This window comes from Carcharhinus amblyrhynchos, chromosome 8 (genome assembly GCF_965287045.1).
Source record: "Carcharhinus amblyrhynchos chromosome 8, sCarAmb.v2.hapA, whole genome shotgun sequence".
NCBI classification, from domain to species: domain Eukaryota; kingdom Metazoa; phylum Chordata; class Chondrichthyes; order Carcharhiniformes; family Carcharhinidae; genus Carcharhinus; species Carcharhinus amblyrhynchos.
In genome coordinates this window covers 27,606,906-27,624,036 of record NC_137331.1, presented here as the reverse complement: position 1 = coordinate 27,624,036, position 17,131 = coordinate 27,606,906, and the positions used below count along the sequence as shown (strand labels likewise).

The window sequence follows — 17,131 nt, the reverse complement described above, 5'->3', positions numbered from 1 at the left end:
GATAAGATTGGACACAGATGCCTACAGTAAATAGCCTATTCAGACTTGTCACACATGCAGAATGACTTGTTGAATGACATGCCAAAAGGTTTAGGGTGTGTGTTATAAACTGAAATACATTTGTAAAAATTTTTAGAAATGAAGACCATTTGTCATAAGGAACAGAGGATGACATCAGGGCTTTCCCTACATACATGCCGTTATATCATATGGAGATAAGTGTGGCAATATTGCATTTAACAGTTATTTCTCCATCTGTGACATAACTAATGTCCTTTAGAGCTTTAACATCAAGTTTCCTCTGATGTGAATGGCCTATAGGGATCATAATCAGCAATGCTGATTAATTTTTATCATCAAATTCCAGACCACAAGCTTTCTGTCTTGCAAAAACAGCAAGCAAGTATCTACTTTGTGGCTGTAATACAGAATATTAAAGAATAGGCTCATTTTTAGGATTTATTTTAAAAATACTATTATTGTTGAAGATTATGATGATCTTGAAACATTCTTAAGATCAAGCTATGTAAAATCATTAAAATTTATTTCAATAATCACTACCTTGTTCAGAATATTTATTTTATCGCAGCTTGTACATTAAAATGAACCTGGAACTTCGCCTTGTATAGAGACCATCTGCAATTGATCAACAAAATTGAAAAGCCCTTTTAAAAGGGTTTGTGCTAATTACAATCAACATTTTGTTGAAGCTACACAATTGAGAGCATATTCCACGGGGGACAAAGAGATTGCACACAAGCAGTGGTTTCTTTAAAATGTGTGCATGTGTGACAGTCATAACAGGATCGTGCAGTGCTAGAAACGGGCCTCACATAGCAAAGAAAAATCACTGGCAACATTGGTTGCACTCATACAGCCACTTTTCCATCAGTGAGAAATGGTTTTGTCTGCATTACATGAAAGTGCATCAAATTAGGGAGTTGGTCATGATGGGACGTGGAGAGCACCTCGAGTAGGCAGTTTCGCACTGACTTTCAAATGGATCCAGTGGGACTTACAGCATTACAGGTTCAAAGCTATATTTTACAAATGCCAAAAAAGTCCATGGGAATCAGGAATTTCCTGACCCCTCATAATGTTCCTTACAAGGCACATTGTTCATTATTGGTCTTTCATTTAGATGATAGGAGTATTCCCTGATTCATTAAACACAAATGCTTTGGGCTCTAGAAGAGCAGTACGCAGAGCAGTAGGAGCCACATGGCTCACATAATTCAGGAATAGCCCCATAAATTGCTCAACAGGTACCCTGCAGATTTGCAGAGGTAAGATTCTATATGTGATTTAAAATGGAAACCAGTTTACTTACCATGGAACCTGCAGTTGAACTGAATGCTCGAAACAGCAGAGCGACTGTTAGCTAGCAAACTCTCATTTAATTAAACCATAAAAATCTCCACTAAAAGCCTTGAAGCAATTAAAGCTATAAAAGCTCATTAGGCCTCAGAAGAATTACAATATTTCTTTAAAAGATTTGCTGCCCACCCCATCCCAGAACAAAAAAAAAGGTTATATTGCAAAATGGCTGGTACTGGTTTGAGCTGCCTTATAAATCTCAAAATGGAACTACAATTTGGGCCAGTACCAGGCATTTCCCAAGTTTCACTGCCTTTTCCTTCTGGTCCCCAGCTTTCCAAGTTTCAGAACACCAAGTGAGGATAAACAATGTCAAATCTCCCAAAGTGTGAAAGCCTTTCAAATACAAGAACATACACATGCCCATATGAGACTACTTAGCCCTATAAGCTTGCTCTGCCATTCACTGTACACAATGCTCCAGATGTGGTCTCACCAATGCCCTGAATACCTGAAGCATAATCTCCCTACTTTAGTATTCAATTCCTCTTACAATAAACAATAATTACCTTTGCTAATTACTTGCTGCACCTGCATACTAACCTTTTGTGATTCATGCACCAGAACATTCAGAACCCTCTCAATCTCAGAGCTCTACAATCTCTCACCATTCAGATAATATGCTTTTTTATCCATCCTGCCAAAATGCACAACTTCACATTTTTCCACAATATACTCCATTTGCCAGATCTCTGTTCAGTCATCTAACCTGTCTATATCCTCATGTTGCAGTGTTAATGTAAGCCTACTTGTGACACTAGTGAATAAACTTTATAGTTTCCTTATGCCCTTTTCACAACTGACTTTCCTAAATATGTTTGGGTCATCAACAAATTTAACAAGCACGCCCATCAATCCTTTATTCAAATCATTTATATGAATTGTAAATTAAAACCCCAGCATTAATCCCTGTGGAACACCACTCATCACATTCTGCCAACCAAAAAAAATGAGCCATTTGTGCCTACTGTTTCTTATTAGCTTGTCAATCTTCTACGCATGACAATATATTACACCCTAATCTGAGCTTCTATTTTCTGCAACAACCTTTGGTGTGGCATCTGATTAAATGCATTCCGAAAATCCAACTACAATGCATCCATTGTTTCTCCTTTATCCACAAAAAAATCTTTCAAAGAATTCCAATTAGTTAGTTAAAAATGATTTTCCTTCTACAAAACCATGGTGATTCTGCCTGATTGCCTTGGAATTTATTTCAAATGCCCTGCTATAACGTCTTTAAAATAGCTTTGAATATTTTACTTATGATAGATGTTAAGCTAACTAGCCTACAACTTCCTGCTTTTTCTGTCGCCCTCCCTTTTTGAATAAAGGACTTTCTGATTTAATGAGATCTTCCCTTATTCTGGATAATTAAAACTAACCAACTTGTTCACTAGCCACTTCTTTTAAGAGCCTAGGATGAAATCCATCAGCCTGCAGTACTGAGTACCACTTCCCTGGTGATTGTAACTTTCTCCAGTTCCTCCTCCTATTCCTGATTTACAGCTGTTTCTCAGCTGTTACTTGAATTCGCTGTAATGAAAATCGATGCAAAAATACCAGTTCAATTCATCTGCCATCGCCTTATTTTCCATTATTAATTCCCCGGATTTACTTTCTACAGGACAACTGCTCACTCTGTTACCTCTTTTCTTTTCAAATATCTATAGAAGCTCTTAATATACATCTTTATATTTCTAGCTAGCTTTCTCTTTATTCTAATTTTTTTCTTTATTAAATTTTTCAGTTATTCTTTGCTTTCTTCTTATGTTCTGACCAGCCACTCACCTTTGCACAATTATATGTCTTTTTTTTTGAGTTTGATGCCATTTTTAATTTTTTAGTTAAGAACGGATAGTGGGTCCTCCCCTTGCTATTTTTCTCTCATTGGAATGCATTTATTCTGTGCCTTCTGAAATGTCCCCTTAATCCAAATTGTCAGGTCACTTTTGCTAGCTTAAAACATTCGAGTAGGATTCATCACTTACACCACATTTTCCCATTTGATTTTTCCAGTCCACACGTGGATTAATATCGTTCGTGACGATCACCGTACCTTTCTAACAAGTTCCCATTATTTTTCTTTGATACCCCATCATATCATGTGGTTGCTATTAGGGTGCCTGTACACCACTCCCATTGGTGAATTCTTGCCTTTATCATTCCTCATCCCCACTCAACCGCTTCTATATCCTGGTTTCATGAACTTATGTCATCTGTCTCAATTGTGCTAATGGTGTTTTTAATTAACAGAGTTACCCTGCCACCTTTTCTCAACTTCCTCTCCTTCCTAAATATCACATAGCCCTCAACGTTCAGGTCCCAGTCACCATCCTGCAGCCGCATCTTTATAGTGGATATGAGATTGTACTTATCTCTAGTTGCACTATCAGTTCATTGGGTTTGAATGCTACACGCATTCAGACACAAAAAATTTTAAGTTCTCTACTTTCATTATTTTTGTAACCTCTAGCCTTAGCTCTTAGATTTGTACTCTGCCCTTTCTTGTCATGGTCTATCATTTCCCATATTAATACTTTCTTCTACTACATTGTTTCTACTCTGATGTACCACATTTGATCTCTTGCCCTAGTATTTAATTTAAAACTCTCCCTACTTCCTTAGTTGTGCAGTTCACAAGAACACTAGTCCCAGTATGGTTCAGCTGTAGACCATCCAGTGATACAACCCCAACTTTCCTCAGTACTTTTGCCAGTGCCACATGAACTGGAATCTATTTCTCCCACACCAGTCTTTAACCCAAGTGTTAACCTCTCTAATCTTGTGACTGTACCAACTTGCACATGGTTCACATGGCATGAGACTAACTTTTGATGTTCTGATTCTTAGTTTGGTGCGTGGTTCCTCATACTACGTAGAACCTCTTTTTTTGTCCTGCCTATGTCACTCGTACCTATATGGACCACTGTATCCTCCCTCTCCCACCGCAAATTCTTCTCTAGCCCTGAGCAGATATCCCAAATCTTTGCACTGGGGCATCCTGCTCCTTCTTTGCTGCAGTATCAATCCTCTTCGCTATAATGACCCCTACTACTATTACTAGATTCCTTTTTGCTCCTCCTGCCTGAGCAACTTCCTGTACCATGGCGCATGACCACCCTGCAAATCTCATTTTTGCCCATATAGGTTGAAAGCACCTCAAACTTGTTTGACAACTGCAAGATCCAAGTCTCCTCCCCTCCTGTCTGCTTCACCTGCCTCACTCATGGTCTCACCTTTTGCTCACTGCTGATAAAGAGAGACAATCCTATTCTAAGAGGCGTGACTGTCTCCTGGATCAAAATGTCCAGGTATTTCTCCCCTGCATTTCAGCTTCCAGATCAATAATCCTGATCTGGAATTCCTTTAGCTGCAGACACAAGGTCTGTTCTACTCAAAGGAAAGCCAAGCTTTAATGATTCAATGTCAATCAGAACTTGAACAGGTTTGAATAACCGAAGGGATGGATAATGTTGGCAATGTCAGGTTGGTGTCCCAGCAGTAAATCTAATGCATACACAAAGTCCAAGAAATACCAGAAGAAAAGATGAAGGCAAAGGATCTGGTAGTGGAGGCCTGTATTCCACAATGTTAGTCCAGGGAATTCCAAAATAAACACTAATTTATACAGGAGCTTTGTTTCAAAATAATAATTTGATAATCAAGTTATATACTGTGCTCAGTTGGAAAGCAATACGTTCACCAAAATTTGAACAATGTGAACAATGTGATACTTGGCTCCTGATTGTTTACCAATATGTACTATTGGATGATATGCATAATTATTCTCTTAATTGTATTTAATGTTGAGAAAAAACAGATGTTCATAACCTTATTCTCCTTGCACTGCAAACTAAAAAAAAAGCTATGAATATGTATAAATAGGCACACACACTTTGTTACCAGTTTCTTTGCAAGATGTAATCAGGAGTTCCAGCAGCTTTATCTGCCAGCTGTAAATTGCATTTCACGGACATAGCTAAAGTATAATCACAGCCTCAGTCACAATTAAGTCACAGCCAACTTTAACATTTTTCTTTTGGAAATAATTGAACACATTTTGTTCAATGTCAACAAGCCACAGTTTTCAAGGAACAAAATGCAAGATACAATCAATCAAACTCCTGTAATCCCATATAATAAAAAAATGAATGACCAGATTTTAAATTACAGCATGAAATGAATCAGCAGACAAGATTACTCCAACAAAAAAAAAATCCACAATCCCAAGAAATAAAAGAAAGGGACTGGGGATGTGATCAAGTAAAACATTTTTTTAATACAAGGCATTGTTTGAGAAAAAAAATCATAGATCAATGATTCAACACAAGACATAACAGGACACTAGTGCACACCTCACCTGCATAAACTGTTGCATCCATCTTCCCCACTTTTATTGGGGACCCGGAGTTAAACATTTCAGCAGCTACTTCATCCCATATTGGTTCCAACTTCTTACAGTGGCCACACCAAGGTGCATAGAACTAAAAATAAACATACAATACTTAAGCAGTGGATAATTTATTCAGTTGAGGGTTTTGGGATGTAACCATAATCAGAACAATTTTTAAAATGTTCAGAAATCAGGTCAAACTCATCCTCCCCAAATGCTTTTCCCTTCTCATCCCAAGGCACCAATAGAGGCATTGGTAATACAGGCAATGATAATTCAAGGCAATAAAATGGTATTTGAGGACTGAAAAGTCTTATAGTTATTACATTACTTTGCTCTGTGGGTTTTTAAAAACAATGATCACAACCCATACCTTCCAAAAAAAGGTTATAAATGGATATCAATTTTCCAAACATTTGTTTTTTTATCTCATACTGATGCTGTGCATTTCTCCTCTTTTGTCTAAATAAAGTACTACATTGAAAAACTAGATTCAATGAGCTTGTGGCTGCACATCCTAAAGTTAACATGTGTGAACTGTAGATGAAAGATTGGCTTACCTGAGTGTCTAATTCCAGCATGTTGGACTGGAAATATAAATCTCAGACTGCACTCTAACATCTGCAGTTTTAGGCCCAAAGAACAACAGCTTCTAAACTAATCTCTGAAATCATAACTCAATTACATAATATCTCTACGAATGTACATATTTCAGCTGATTAATTTGTAAATCTTTGGTATTGTTCTTTAATAGCCCAAAATAATGCACCACATATTACTGGTTTATATAAACTCCACAATCTGGTGCGTCAACATCAGACTCATCAACCGCACTCACAAGACAGCCCGAACATCACCCAAGCACAATGCAACGCCACCCATGCTCTCAAGACCAACCGCAACACTGTCATCAAACCAGCAGACAAAGGAGGGGCCATCGTCATATTGAACAGAACGGATTACTGCAAAGAAGTGTGCCGACAACTAAACAAATGAGGAACGCTACAGACAGTTACCCACAGATCCGACCAAAGAGCACACCCTTCAACTCAACACTCTGACCAAGACCTTTGATCTTGACCTTCAGAGCACCCTCCATGCTCTCATCCCACGTACTCCCCACATTGGAGATCTCTACTGCCTCCCAAAGACACACAAGGCAAACACACCCGGCCGTCCCATCGTATTAGGCAATGGGACCCTGTGCGAGAACCTCTCCGTCTATGTCAAGGGCATCCTGAAACCCATTGTACAAAGAACCCCCAGCTTTTGTCACGACACTATGGACTTCCTACAGAAAATCAGCACACACGGAGCAGTTGAACCAGGGACACTTTTTGGCGCGTCAGAACTGTCGATCGATGAGATGAGCACCATATCCTGTTCTTATGGAGAGCATCTTTCAGCATCTGGAGGTGTCTGTCGCAATCCTCCTCATCTGAGCAGATCCTGTGTATACGGAGGGCTTGTCCATAGGGGATGGCTTCTTTAACGTGTTTAGGGTAGAAGCTGGAGAAGTGGAACATTGTGAGGTTATCTGTGGGCTTGTGGTACAGTGAGGTGCTGAGGTGACTGTCCTTGATGGAGATGCGTGTATCCAAGAATGCAACCGATTCCGGAGAATAGTTCATGGTGAGTCTGATGGTGGGATGGAACTTGTTGATGTCATCATATAGTTGTTTCAGTGATTATTCACCATGAGTCCAAAGGAAGAAAATGTCATCGATGTATCTAGTATATAGCATCGGTTGAAGGTCCTGTGCGATGAAGGAGTCTTGTTCGAGTCTGTGCATAAAGATATTGGCATATTGAGGTGTGAATTTGGCCCCCATGGCTGTTCCATGTGTCTGGATGAAGAGCTGGTTGTTGAAGATGAAGGCATTGTGGTCCAGGACGAAGCAGATGAGTTGTAAAATTGCATCTGGAAACTGGCAGTTGTCGGCGTTGAGTACTGAGGCAGTTGCAGCAATGCCATCGTCGTGGGGGGTGTTGGTGTAGAGCGCTAAAGCATCCATTCAACGCCGACAACTGCCAGTTTCCAGGTGTCGGCATTGAATGGATGCTTTAGCGCTCTACACCAACACCCCCCACGACGATGGCATTGCTGCAACTGCCTCAGTACTCAACGCCGACAACTGCCAGTTTCCAGATGCAATTTTACAACTCATCCGCTTCGTCCTGGACCACAATGCCTTCATCTTCAACAACCAGTTCTTCATCCAGACACATGGAACAGCCATGGGGGCCAAATTCACACCTCAATATGCCAATATCTTTATGCACAGACTCGAACAAGACTCCTTCATCGCACAGGACCTTCAACCGATGCTATATACTAGATACATCGATGACATTTTCTTCCTTTGGACTCATGGTGAATAATCACTGAAACAACTATATGATGACATCAACAAGTTCCATCCCACCATCAGACTCACCATGAACTATTCTCCGGAATCGGTTGCATTCTTGGATACACGCACCTCCATCAAGGACAGTCACCTCACTGTACCACGAGCCCACAGATAACCTCACGACATTCCACTTCTCCAGCTTCTACCCTAAACACGTTAAAGAAGCCATCCCCTATGGACAAGCCCTCCGTATACACAGGATCTGCTCAGATGAGGAGGATTGTGACAGACACCTCCAGATGCTGAAAGATGCTCTCCATAAGAACAGGATATGGCGCTCATCTCATCGATCGACAGTTCTGACACGCCACAGCGAAAAACCGCACCGACCTCCTCAGAAGACAAACACGGGACACGGCGGACAGAGTACCCTTCATCATCCAGTACTTCCCCAGAGCAGAAAAGCTACGACATCTTCTCCGGAGTCTTCAACATTTCATTCATGAAGACGAACATCTCACCAGGGCCATCCCCACACCCCCACTTCTTGCCTTCAAACAACCGCACAGCCTCAAACAGACCATTGTTCGCAGCAAACTACCTAGCCTTCAGGAGAACAGTGACCATAACACCACACAACCCTGCCACAGCAACCTTTGCAAGACATGCCGGATCATCGACACGCATGACATCATCTCACGTGAGAACACCGTAAATACTCTTGCAACTCCTCCAACACTGTCTACCTGACATGCTGCAGAAAAGGATGCCCCGAAGCATGGTACATTGGGGAGACCATGCAGATGCTACGACAACGGATGAATGAACATCGCTCAACAATCATCAGGCAAGACTGTTCCCTTCCTGTTGGCAAACACTTCAGCGGTTACGGGCATTCGGCCTCTGATCTTCGGGTAAGCGTTCTCCAAGGTGGCCTTCATGACACATGACAGCGCAGAGTTGCTGAGCGGAGACTGATAGCCAAGTTCCGCACACATGAGGATGGCCTCAACTGGGATCTTGGGTTTGTGTCACATTATCTGTAACCCCCCATGACTTGCCTGAAATTGCAACATCTCACTTACTGTCCTGTCTGGAGACAATACACATCCCTTTAACCTAAGTCTAATGCTATCTCCACTCACATTGTCTGCATCTTTAAGACTTGAATAGCAGGTTAACTGTAAAAACTAGCATTCTAATCAGTGTTCTGTAAACTGTGTGTGCCTCTATATGCCCTTCTCTGATCAGAACCTTCCACACACCTGACGAAGGAAGTGTTTCCAAAAGCTTGCGGGTTTACTATCAAATAAACTGGTTGGATTTTAACCTGGTGTTGTGAGACATTTTACTGAGATTTGGATGGACAGAGAATAAGTCAAAACTAGATGCAAATGTGAAATTGCTGTTGTGTATGGCAGCACAGTTATAACAGTAATGTCAAGTTATGCTTTTTCTTAATCCTGTTATGATCTTGTAAACAAAATCCAAAATTCCAGTTATTTACTGGAAGAATTTTAACTATAATAGTCAAACAAAGCAAACACTAAATACTATCTGAAGCATCCTCTGATGCAGGTACAACTTAAACAAGAGTTAACAGGCAAATTGCAAGTTATTTGTAAAACGTATGTTACACGTTAAACTGCAGATACAACTATCACATCCTACAGCACTGAGGTTATCGATCAGAGTCTTAAATCCTTCTGTCTTCCTAATGAAGAATTTCGACACTTCCCTTTCTCAATAGCAGTGCACACCCAGAGTTCCATGGATATAGTTAACCTGTACCAAAAATGACAGGACCACCTCAGTCTGGTCTGAATGACAATAGGTCAACCAATGTTATCTTCACGAAAAGGAAATAACAGCAGAAACTATATCTACACATATTTGAAGGTTCTGAATTCAGCTTCTGTCTTCTTCAGCCTGCCTATACCACCCCTCTGAATAGTCATCATGAGAATGGAGGGCTTGCTATCCTCTTACGTTTCAATTTCCCCACAAGTTGCAGTTCCCCTTTGTGGTTTGAGTCCATTTTGAACAAATAAAAGCTTTGAAACCACAGATTCCTTCCCTGCACTATGGAGATAATGGGTTTGTCGCATGGGTAACTTCAGCTTCAGACATGTTTGATGGTTGTCACTGATGAATTTTAATAAAAGAGTAAGAACTCAGGAAGGTGTACCACATGTTTGAGTGATTCTAAATCACTTCATCACACTTTTGACCAGTGCTTCCAGGTTTTACTAAGTTAGTTTCCTGACGTATCTGAATGTGACCTATTTTTCCAGCACATGAACTATGATATTTTCATGCTGCACTAAAATTACAGATGTTGCCAATATTATTTTTGCTATAGTATAGCCAATTGCCTCAAGACCCAATGTTGTTCCAAACATTGACTTTCATCATTTTGGACTGCGAGATCCGAGAAGAAGGGTGCCCAAACTTTAGTGACTTGAGATCGACATTTTCACTAGTCATCGTAACATGATTTATCAGTGTGGTCTTTTCACCCTCCCCCAAACAGACATTCAAACATGTTGCACAATATAGGCCTAACATGATATCATGGATAACAAGAAGAAAATGCACCAAGCACATGATTATGCAGAAATCTCCTCTCCTAAAGGGCATTTGTAAAGCAAGTCGACATTTACAACAATCTGGTCCTTTGTGGGCAATATTTTCAGATTTTTATCCTAGTTTAATTCATTGAATTTTAATTCTGACGGGATTTAAACTTTTCGTCCAGATCATTAATCCAGATCATTATAAATTCTGTCACATAGCACATGCTTCGGTACCCGAAGTAGCAATGGCTTCATGTTGTGTGATATTCATTTGGCATTTATTCTGTAGGTCCAGGATATCTCTTATTTTTAATGATTGCAAATAAGTGAGGACAGTTTCGTGCTGTAGATCCTTAGCCACTACGGATTGGGTTGAGGTCTAAAGATAAAATCATACAATAATGCGACTTGTATTGCACAAGACTTTTGCAGTCAACAAATGTAGGTGGGAGTTAGATTTCCTCATCCTGGGCAATGTAGCAAGTTTCTAATTTAATTTCTATTTTACTATCATATAAGATTTCCCTTGTATCATCATCATGTAAAATTTACTTTTTACATGGAGAAAGCATGCACTGGCTCAGAATAATGTGCCAAGTGCATGATGTGCAGAAAGCACCGGGTTGACTGAGAATTAATTACCAATTGATATTTTGGGCACCTCTGTCTCTAGTTAATGATGCAATGCTGAAACATTTATCCCAACTTCACAAGAAACTCAGCAAATATTTCCCAGGAGGCAGAAAATAAATTCCTGTATTTTGTCTTTGTTTGAAATAAGGTCCTCTTTCTTCGCCAAGATTATTGTGAGTATTTGATCAAAATTGTCAATGACTGTATGTTAAGAGAATCTTAAAATCATGCCTCTTGAGCAGTTCTGGCTTTCAACTTGAAGTGCGTTCCTGAATTGTCCCAAAGAATTACTTGTTCATTTTGCTTGAATGTATCTGCACAAGTTCTGTTCTTTTTTAGTTATTTACATCATAAATGAGCACAGAAGCTTCTTGAATGTAGAGAATGTTGAAACTGAAACTCTCCAAAATCAAACAAGATCATACCCATTCTGCACCATAAGAACATAAGAAATAGGAGCAGGAGTAAGTCATCTAGCCCTTCGAGCCTGCCCTGCCATTCAATAAGATCATGGCTGATCTGAAGTGGATCAGTTCCACTTTCCCGCTTTCTCCCCATAACCCTTAATTCCCCTGTCTATCAGAAGCCTATCTACCCGTGACTTAAATATATTTAGCGAGTAGCCTCCGCCACTTCAACGGGCAGAGAATTCCAGAGATTCACCTAACACCTCTACCTCCACCAACAATCTACAGAAACAGAGATGAGTCATGAAGTGTTCTTCCATGTTCACATTTATTCAGTGAGAGTGTAGAATGAACCTATTGGGTAGTACTATGCCATTACAAGGAGCATAGGAATAGCAGTAGGCCATCAATCTGTTACAATTAGCAAATAATCTAACATCAATTGCCACTTGAAGAAGAGTTTTTCAACTTTTACCAGCCTTTATGTATTTGAATGTAGAGAATGTATTTCCAAATTACACTCCATATGTTCCCTATGCCATGAGCACCCACCCAGCAGAAATGGTTTCTGCCCACCCTCATCAGTGTCCCTTAATTTCTAGAAAGCTTTGGTTAAAGCACTGTTTAACCATCTCAATTCTAAGAAATTCAAGCTTAGTTTGTTGAACCTCTCCTGTAGCTTAACCCTTGGAATTTAAGTATCACCCCAGTAAATCAATGCTGTACTCCCTCCAAGGTCAACACATTGTTCTTATGGTGTGGTGCCCAGAACACTCATGTACTCCAGTTGTGGTCTAACCAGTTCTTTGTATAACTGAGGCATGATGCCTATTCCCTTGTACTCTAGTCCTGTACATATTAAGGACAGCCTTCCAATAGTCTTTTTGACTATTTTCTGTACCTGTTTATGAAATTTTAATCATCTGTTAACATGAATCGTCAACTCTGTTTGGACCACCCCTGCTTGTAGACTTTTACTGTTCTATCCTATTTATGTTCAGTGTGTGCCCTCATTCATTTTTTGACGGGATTTGGTTTTTGTTGGAAATTTCAGCATTTGTTACCAACCCCTAATTGCCTTTGAACTTAGTAACTTACTAGGCCATTTTATTGGGTAATTAAGTCGATCACAATGCTCTCAATCAAAAGTCAAATCATGATCAAATCATTGGATGGCACGATGGTACAATGATTAGCACTGTGGCTTCACAGCACCAGGGACCCAGGTTCACTTCCGGTCTTAGGTCACTGTTTCTGTGGAGTTTGCATGTTCCTGCTTTGTCTGCATGGGTTTCCTCCGGGTGCTCCGGTGTCCTCCCACAGTCCAAAGATGTGTGAGTTAGGTCGATTGGCCATGCTAAACTGCCTCTTAGTGTCGGGGGACTAACTAAAGTAAATACATGGGATTACAGGGATAGGGTCTGGGTGGGATTGTGGTCGGTGCAGACTCGATGGGCCAAACGGCTTCCTACTGCACTGTAGGATTCTATGGTTCTAAATATAGCCAGACCAGTAAAGATGGGAAATTTCCTTCCCTAAGCAACATTATCAAACCAGGTAAGTAAATTTAAATTTCATGTGCTGCCATGGCGGGATATGAATCCATGTCCCCAGCGCATTAAATCTAGAATATAAAATTAGACTTGGAAATGGTGACCATGACAACTGTCATAAAAACACATCTGATTCACCCACCTTTATTAGGGAAGCAAATCTGCCACCTCATTCAGTCTGGTTTACATGTGACTCCAGACCCACAACAATGTGGTTAACGCTTAACTGCCCTCTGAAGTGATCTAGCAAATTACTCAGTTCAGGGCAATTCAGGATGGGCAACAAATGCTCGCATTGCCAGTGACTCTCGCATCCCATGAAGGAAAAAGATAACTTGCACGTCTGGGTTACTAGTCCATTGACATTACCACAAAACCACCATCTTCCCCATTGTCTACAATGCAACCAATATGCCACAGTTTTGTCCATGCACTTAATCTATTAATACTTCTGTAATTCTGATACCATCTACACAGTTTATAATACCATTAGCAAATCTGGATAAATGGCTTTTTTTCCTTTCCACCCTATCATCTAACCAATAACGAATGCAGTGAATAGTTGAGGTTCCAACGTAAATTTGGGCAGGACATCACTGGTCACCTTCTGTTAATTAGAACATTGTCCATCATCCCTACCTTGTCTCCTTTCACTGCGCCATTTTATTAAGCAGGCCAATAATTTGCTTTCAAATCCATGAGTTTCAACTTTAGCTAACAGTCTGTTCTGAGGGACTTTATCACATACTTTTTTGGAGTTCGTATAAATAATAACCACAGACATCCTGCTCAATACTCAGAGACCTCATCAAAAATTCATTCAGGCTCAACTGGCATGATCTATCCTTCACGAATCCATATTGGCTCTCTATGAACAGCTTGAAAATCTTCAACTCATCAATCACAATTATAGTCTTTAACAATTTCCCAGCAACAGATATTAGGCTAACTGATCTACAATCCCCTGGTTTCCCTCTCTTCCTTCCCTCTAATAATAGTGACATGCACAATTTTTCCAATCGAAAGATGTGATTAAGTCGGTAAAAAAGGCAAATGGAATGTTAGCATTTATTGTAAAATGACTGGAATATAAAAGTAGAAAAGTATTGTTGCAGTTGTACAGGGTGTTGGTGAGATCACTTCTGGTTTTGGTCTCCTTAGTTGAGGAAGGATGTAGTGGCATTGGAGACAGTTCAGAGAAAGTTCACCAGATTGATTCCAGGGATGAAACGGTTGACGGATGAAAAGAGATTAGACAAATTGGTCTTATACTCATTGGAGTTTATAAGGATGAGAGGGGATCTGATCGAACTATGTAAAATACTAAAAGGGATTGGTACGGTAAAGGTAAACGTAAACCAAGTCTTCCCCCCGTGGGGCAATCTAGAAGAGGTCACAGGTATAGGTTGAATGGCAGTACATTTAAAACTGAGATAAGGAGGAACTACTTCTTGCAGAGGGTGATGAATTTGTGAAACTCAATCCCCACAGTGTGGTGGAGTCTGAGTCATTAAATGGTTTCAAGAAGGAGATAGATGTGTTTCTGATTTTAAAAAAACAGGTTAAAGAGATATGGGGAACAGGTAGGGCGGCTGATTTGAGGGAGAGATCAAGCATGATCTAATTGAATGGCGGAGCAGGCTTGAAGGGCTAAGTTGCCTACTTCTGCTCCTGGTTCCTATGTTTCTACCTTAAGCAATATGTTAGCAACAAAAATGAAATCCTCTTAATAATTCTTAGGAAATGGGAGCTACGAACGGAACACAGCGAAAAACTGTTCGGAATCTACACAATTACAGACAGAGTCAACATTAAAAGACTGCTACAACGCTTACACCAGTCAACTAAACTTATGCCAACAATGCAAAAACTGATGCATTGGCACAAAATACATCCAGAAGAAAACACAATCTTATCTATAAAACTTTCCCAAACATTATCACTTACAACACATATTGTACGTAAACTGCCACCATCAATTCCAGAAACATGGATTAGCTATGGAAAATCTGCAATTTACCTGTTCACTGACAAAAACAATTCCCCCAAGTTTGTGTTCACAACTAATCATGTCATTTTGAGGGGAAGAATCCTTGTTACAGCTAGCCCATTTGCATGGTTACACAGCCTGGTAAATAAAACACAAAACTGCAGCCTACTTCTTCAATTGTGCACATCATTGCTGGTTTCAACTGACATTGCTTTATCCAACCCATGAAGCTCAAATCGTGAAGGTGTCAGAACCAAAGATTAAACCTGCACAGTAATTGCTGAGAAGTGGCCAAAATTTAATCTTAAATTGACTATTGGAAAATGGCTGCCTACTGTATGTTATTAATTTTCACAAAGCTACACTTGAAAAAGCACTGTCAAAATAACCATTGTCATTTGCCAGTACAACTGTACCTTAAGTGGTGAATTACCTCGTAACTGCTCAAATTACCTTTCTCTACTAGATTTGCATAACAGTCATGTTAAAATGAGTAAGTGTTGTCCAGTACAGTATAATGCAGTATTGCTCTTAATGCAAATACACACATACCAACATCTATTCCTCAAGGCAGAAATGACCCATTATCAATATCTATAAGAGTGACAAAATCGCCAAAGTAGATGCTGGCCCCTGCAAACAAGACGCCCGTAGAGATTATTCCGTATCATTGACAAGGGATAATTTTATATATGGCACTTGTGGCAGACTCTTTCTTTCCAGAACTGTCTTGTTCGGCGATCAAAAATGAATTCAATAAAAATATGGAATTAAGAGTCCAATGATGACCACGAAACCACTGTCAATTGTCATAAAAAACCCATCTGGTCCACAAACCTCCTTTACAGAAGGAAATCTGCCATACTTACCTGGTCTGGCCTTCATGTGATTCCAGACCCACAGCAATATGGTTGATTCTAGGGATAGGTGATAAATGCTGGCCCAGCCAGTGACACATGTATCCTTTGAACAAATACATATGAGTGTAAATGATCTCAACTGACCTCACCCAAGTTCTAATGCTTTGTTCCCATCATTTATTGCAGATGGAAGGATGCCAATCAATCTCCAAGGGTGCCATTCAGCATAAATAGCTCCCTTGGGAGTAAATCAAACTGATTACTGCTTGAGAAATACAAAATGTCATAAGATTTTTAAAAAAATTTTAACCTGGGTAAGAATTTATAAACCAAAAAAGACACTTGGGTAGCACGGTGATACAGTGGTTAGAACTGCTGCCTCACAGCGTCAGGGACCCGGGTTCAATGCCCGCTTTGGGTGACTGTGTGGAGTTTGCACATTCTCCCTGTCCATGTGGATTTCCTCCAAGTGTTCCGGTTTTCTCCCACACTCCAAATATGTGCATGCAGGTTAGGTTGATTGGTCATGATAAATTGCGCCTTAGTGTCAGCGGGATTAGCAAAGCAAGTACATGGGGTTATGGGGGTAAGGCCTAGATGAGATAGTTGTCAGTGCAGGCTCGATGGGTCAAATGGCCTCTTTCTATACTGTAGGTATTCTATGATTCCACAATACTAAATAGCTAACTATTAACACTATTCAAATGGGATGTACATTTTCAAAATTTTGTCTACAGCCTGGTGTTTCAAATAAAAAATCTTATATGTCATGGCAACAGATCAATAATGGGCATCAATATTAAAATTACCTAAAGTTATGTACACCCATGGTCAGCAACTTGAGATACATCAACATCCAGAACAATCAGCAGCAGTATCAGGGATGTGAATGAACTAAGGTCAATTTTGTGCACTAATAATTTAGCAAAAATGTCTGTTCATAGCATTTTGAAGTGACACTTCATAGTTTGGTCACATACATTCC

At 40.0% G+C, this 17,131-nt stretch overlaps 1 protein-coding gene across 1 annotated transcript in view; it reads right to left on the bottom strand.

The window, feature by feature from the left end:
• Nucleotides 1–17,131, bottom strand: part of tmx3b (thioredoxin related transmembrane protein 3b) — a 139,332-nt gene that overhangs the window by 105,486 nt on the left and 16,715 nt on the right. The window contains exon 4 of the mRNA XM_080193786.1: nucleotides 5,741–5,864. Within this exon, the coding sequence (XP_080049912.1) occupies nucleotides 5,741–5,864 (124 nt within the window). The remainder of the gene's footprint in view (nucleotides 1–5,740; nucleotides 5,865–17,131) is intronic.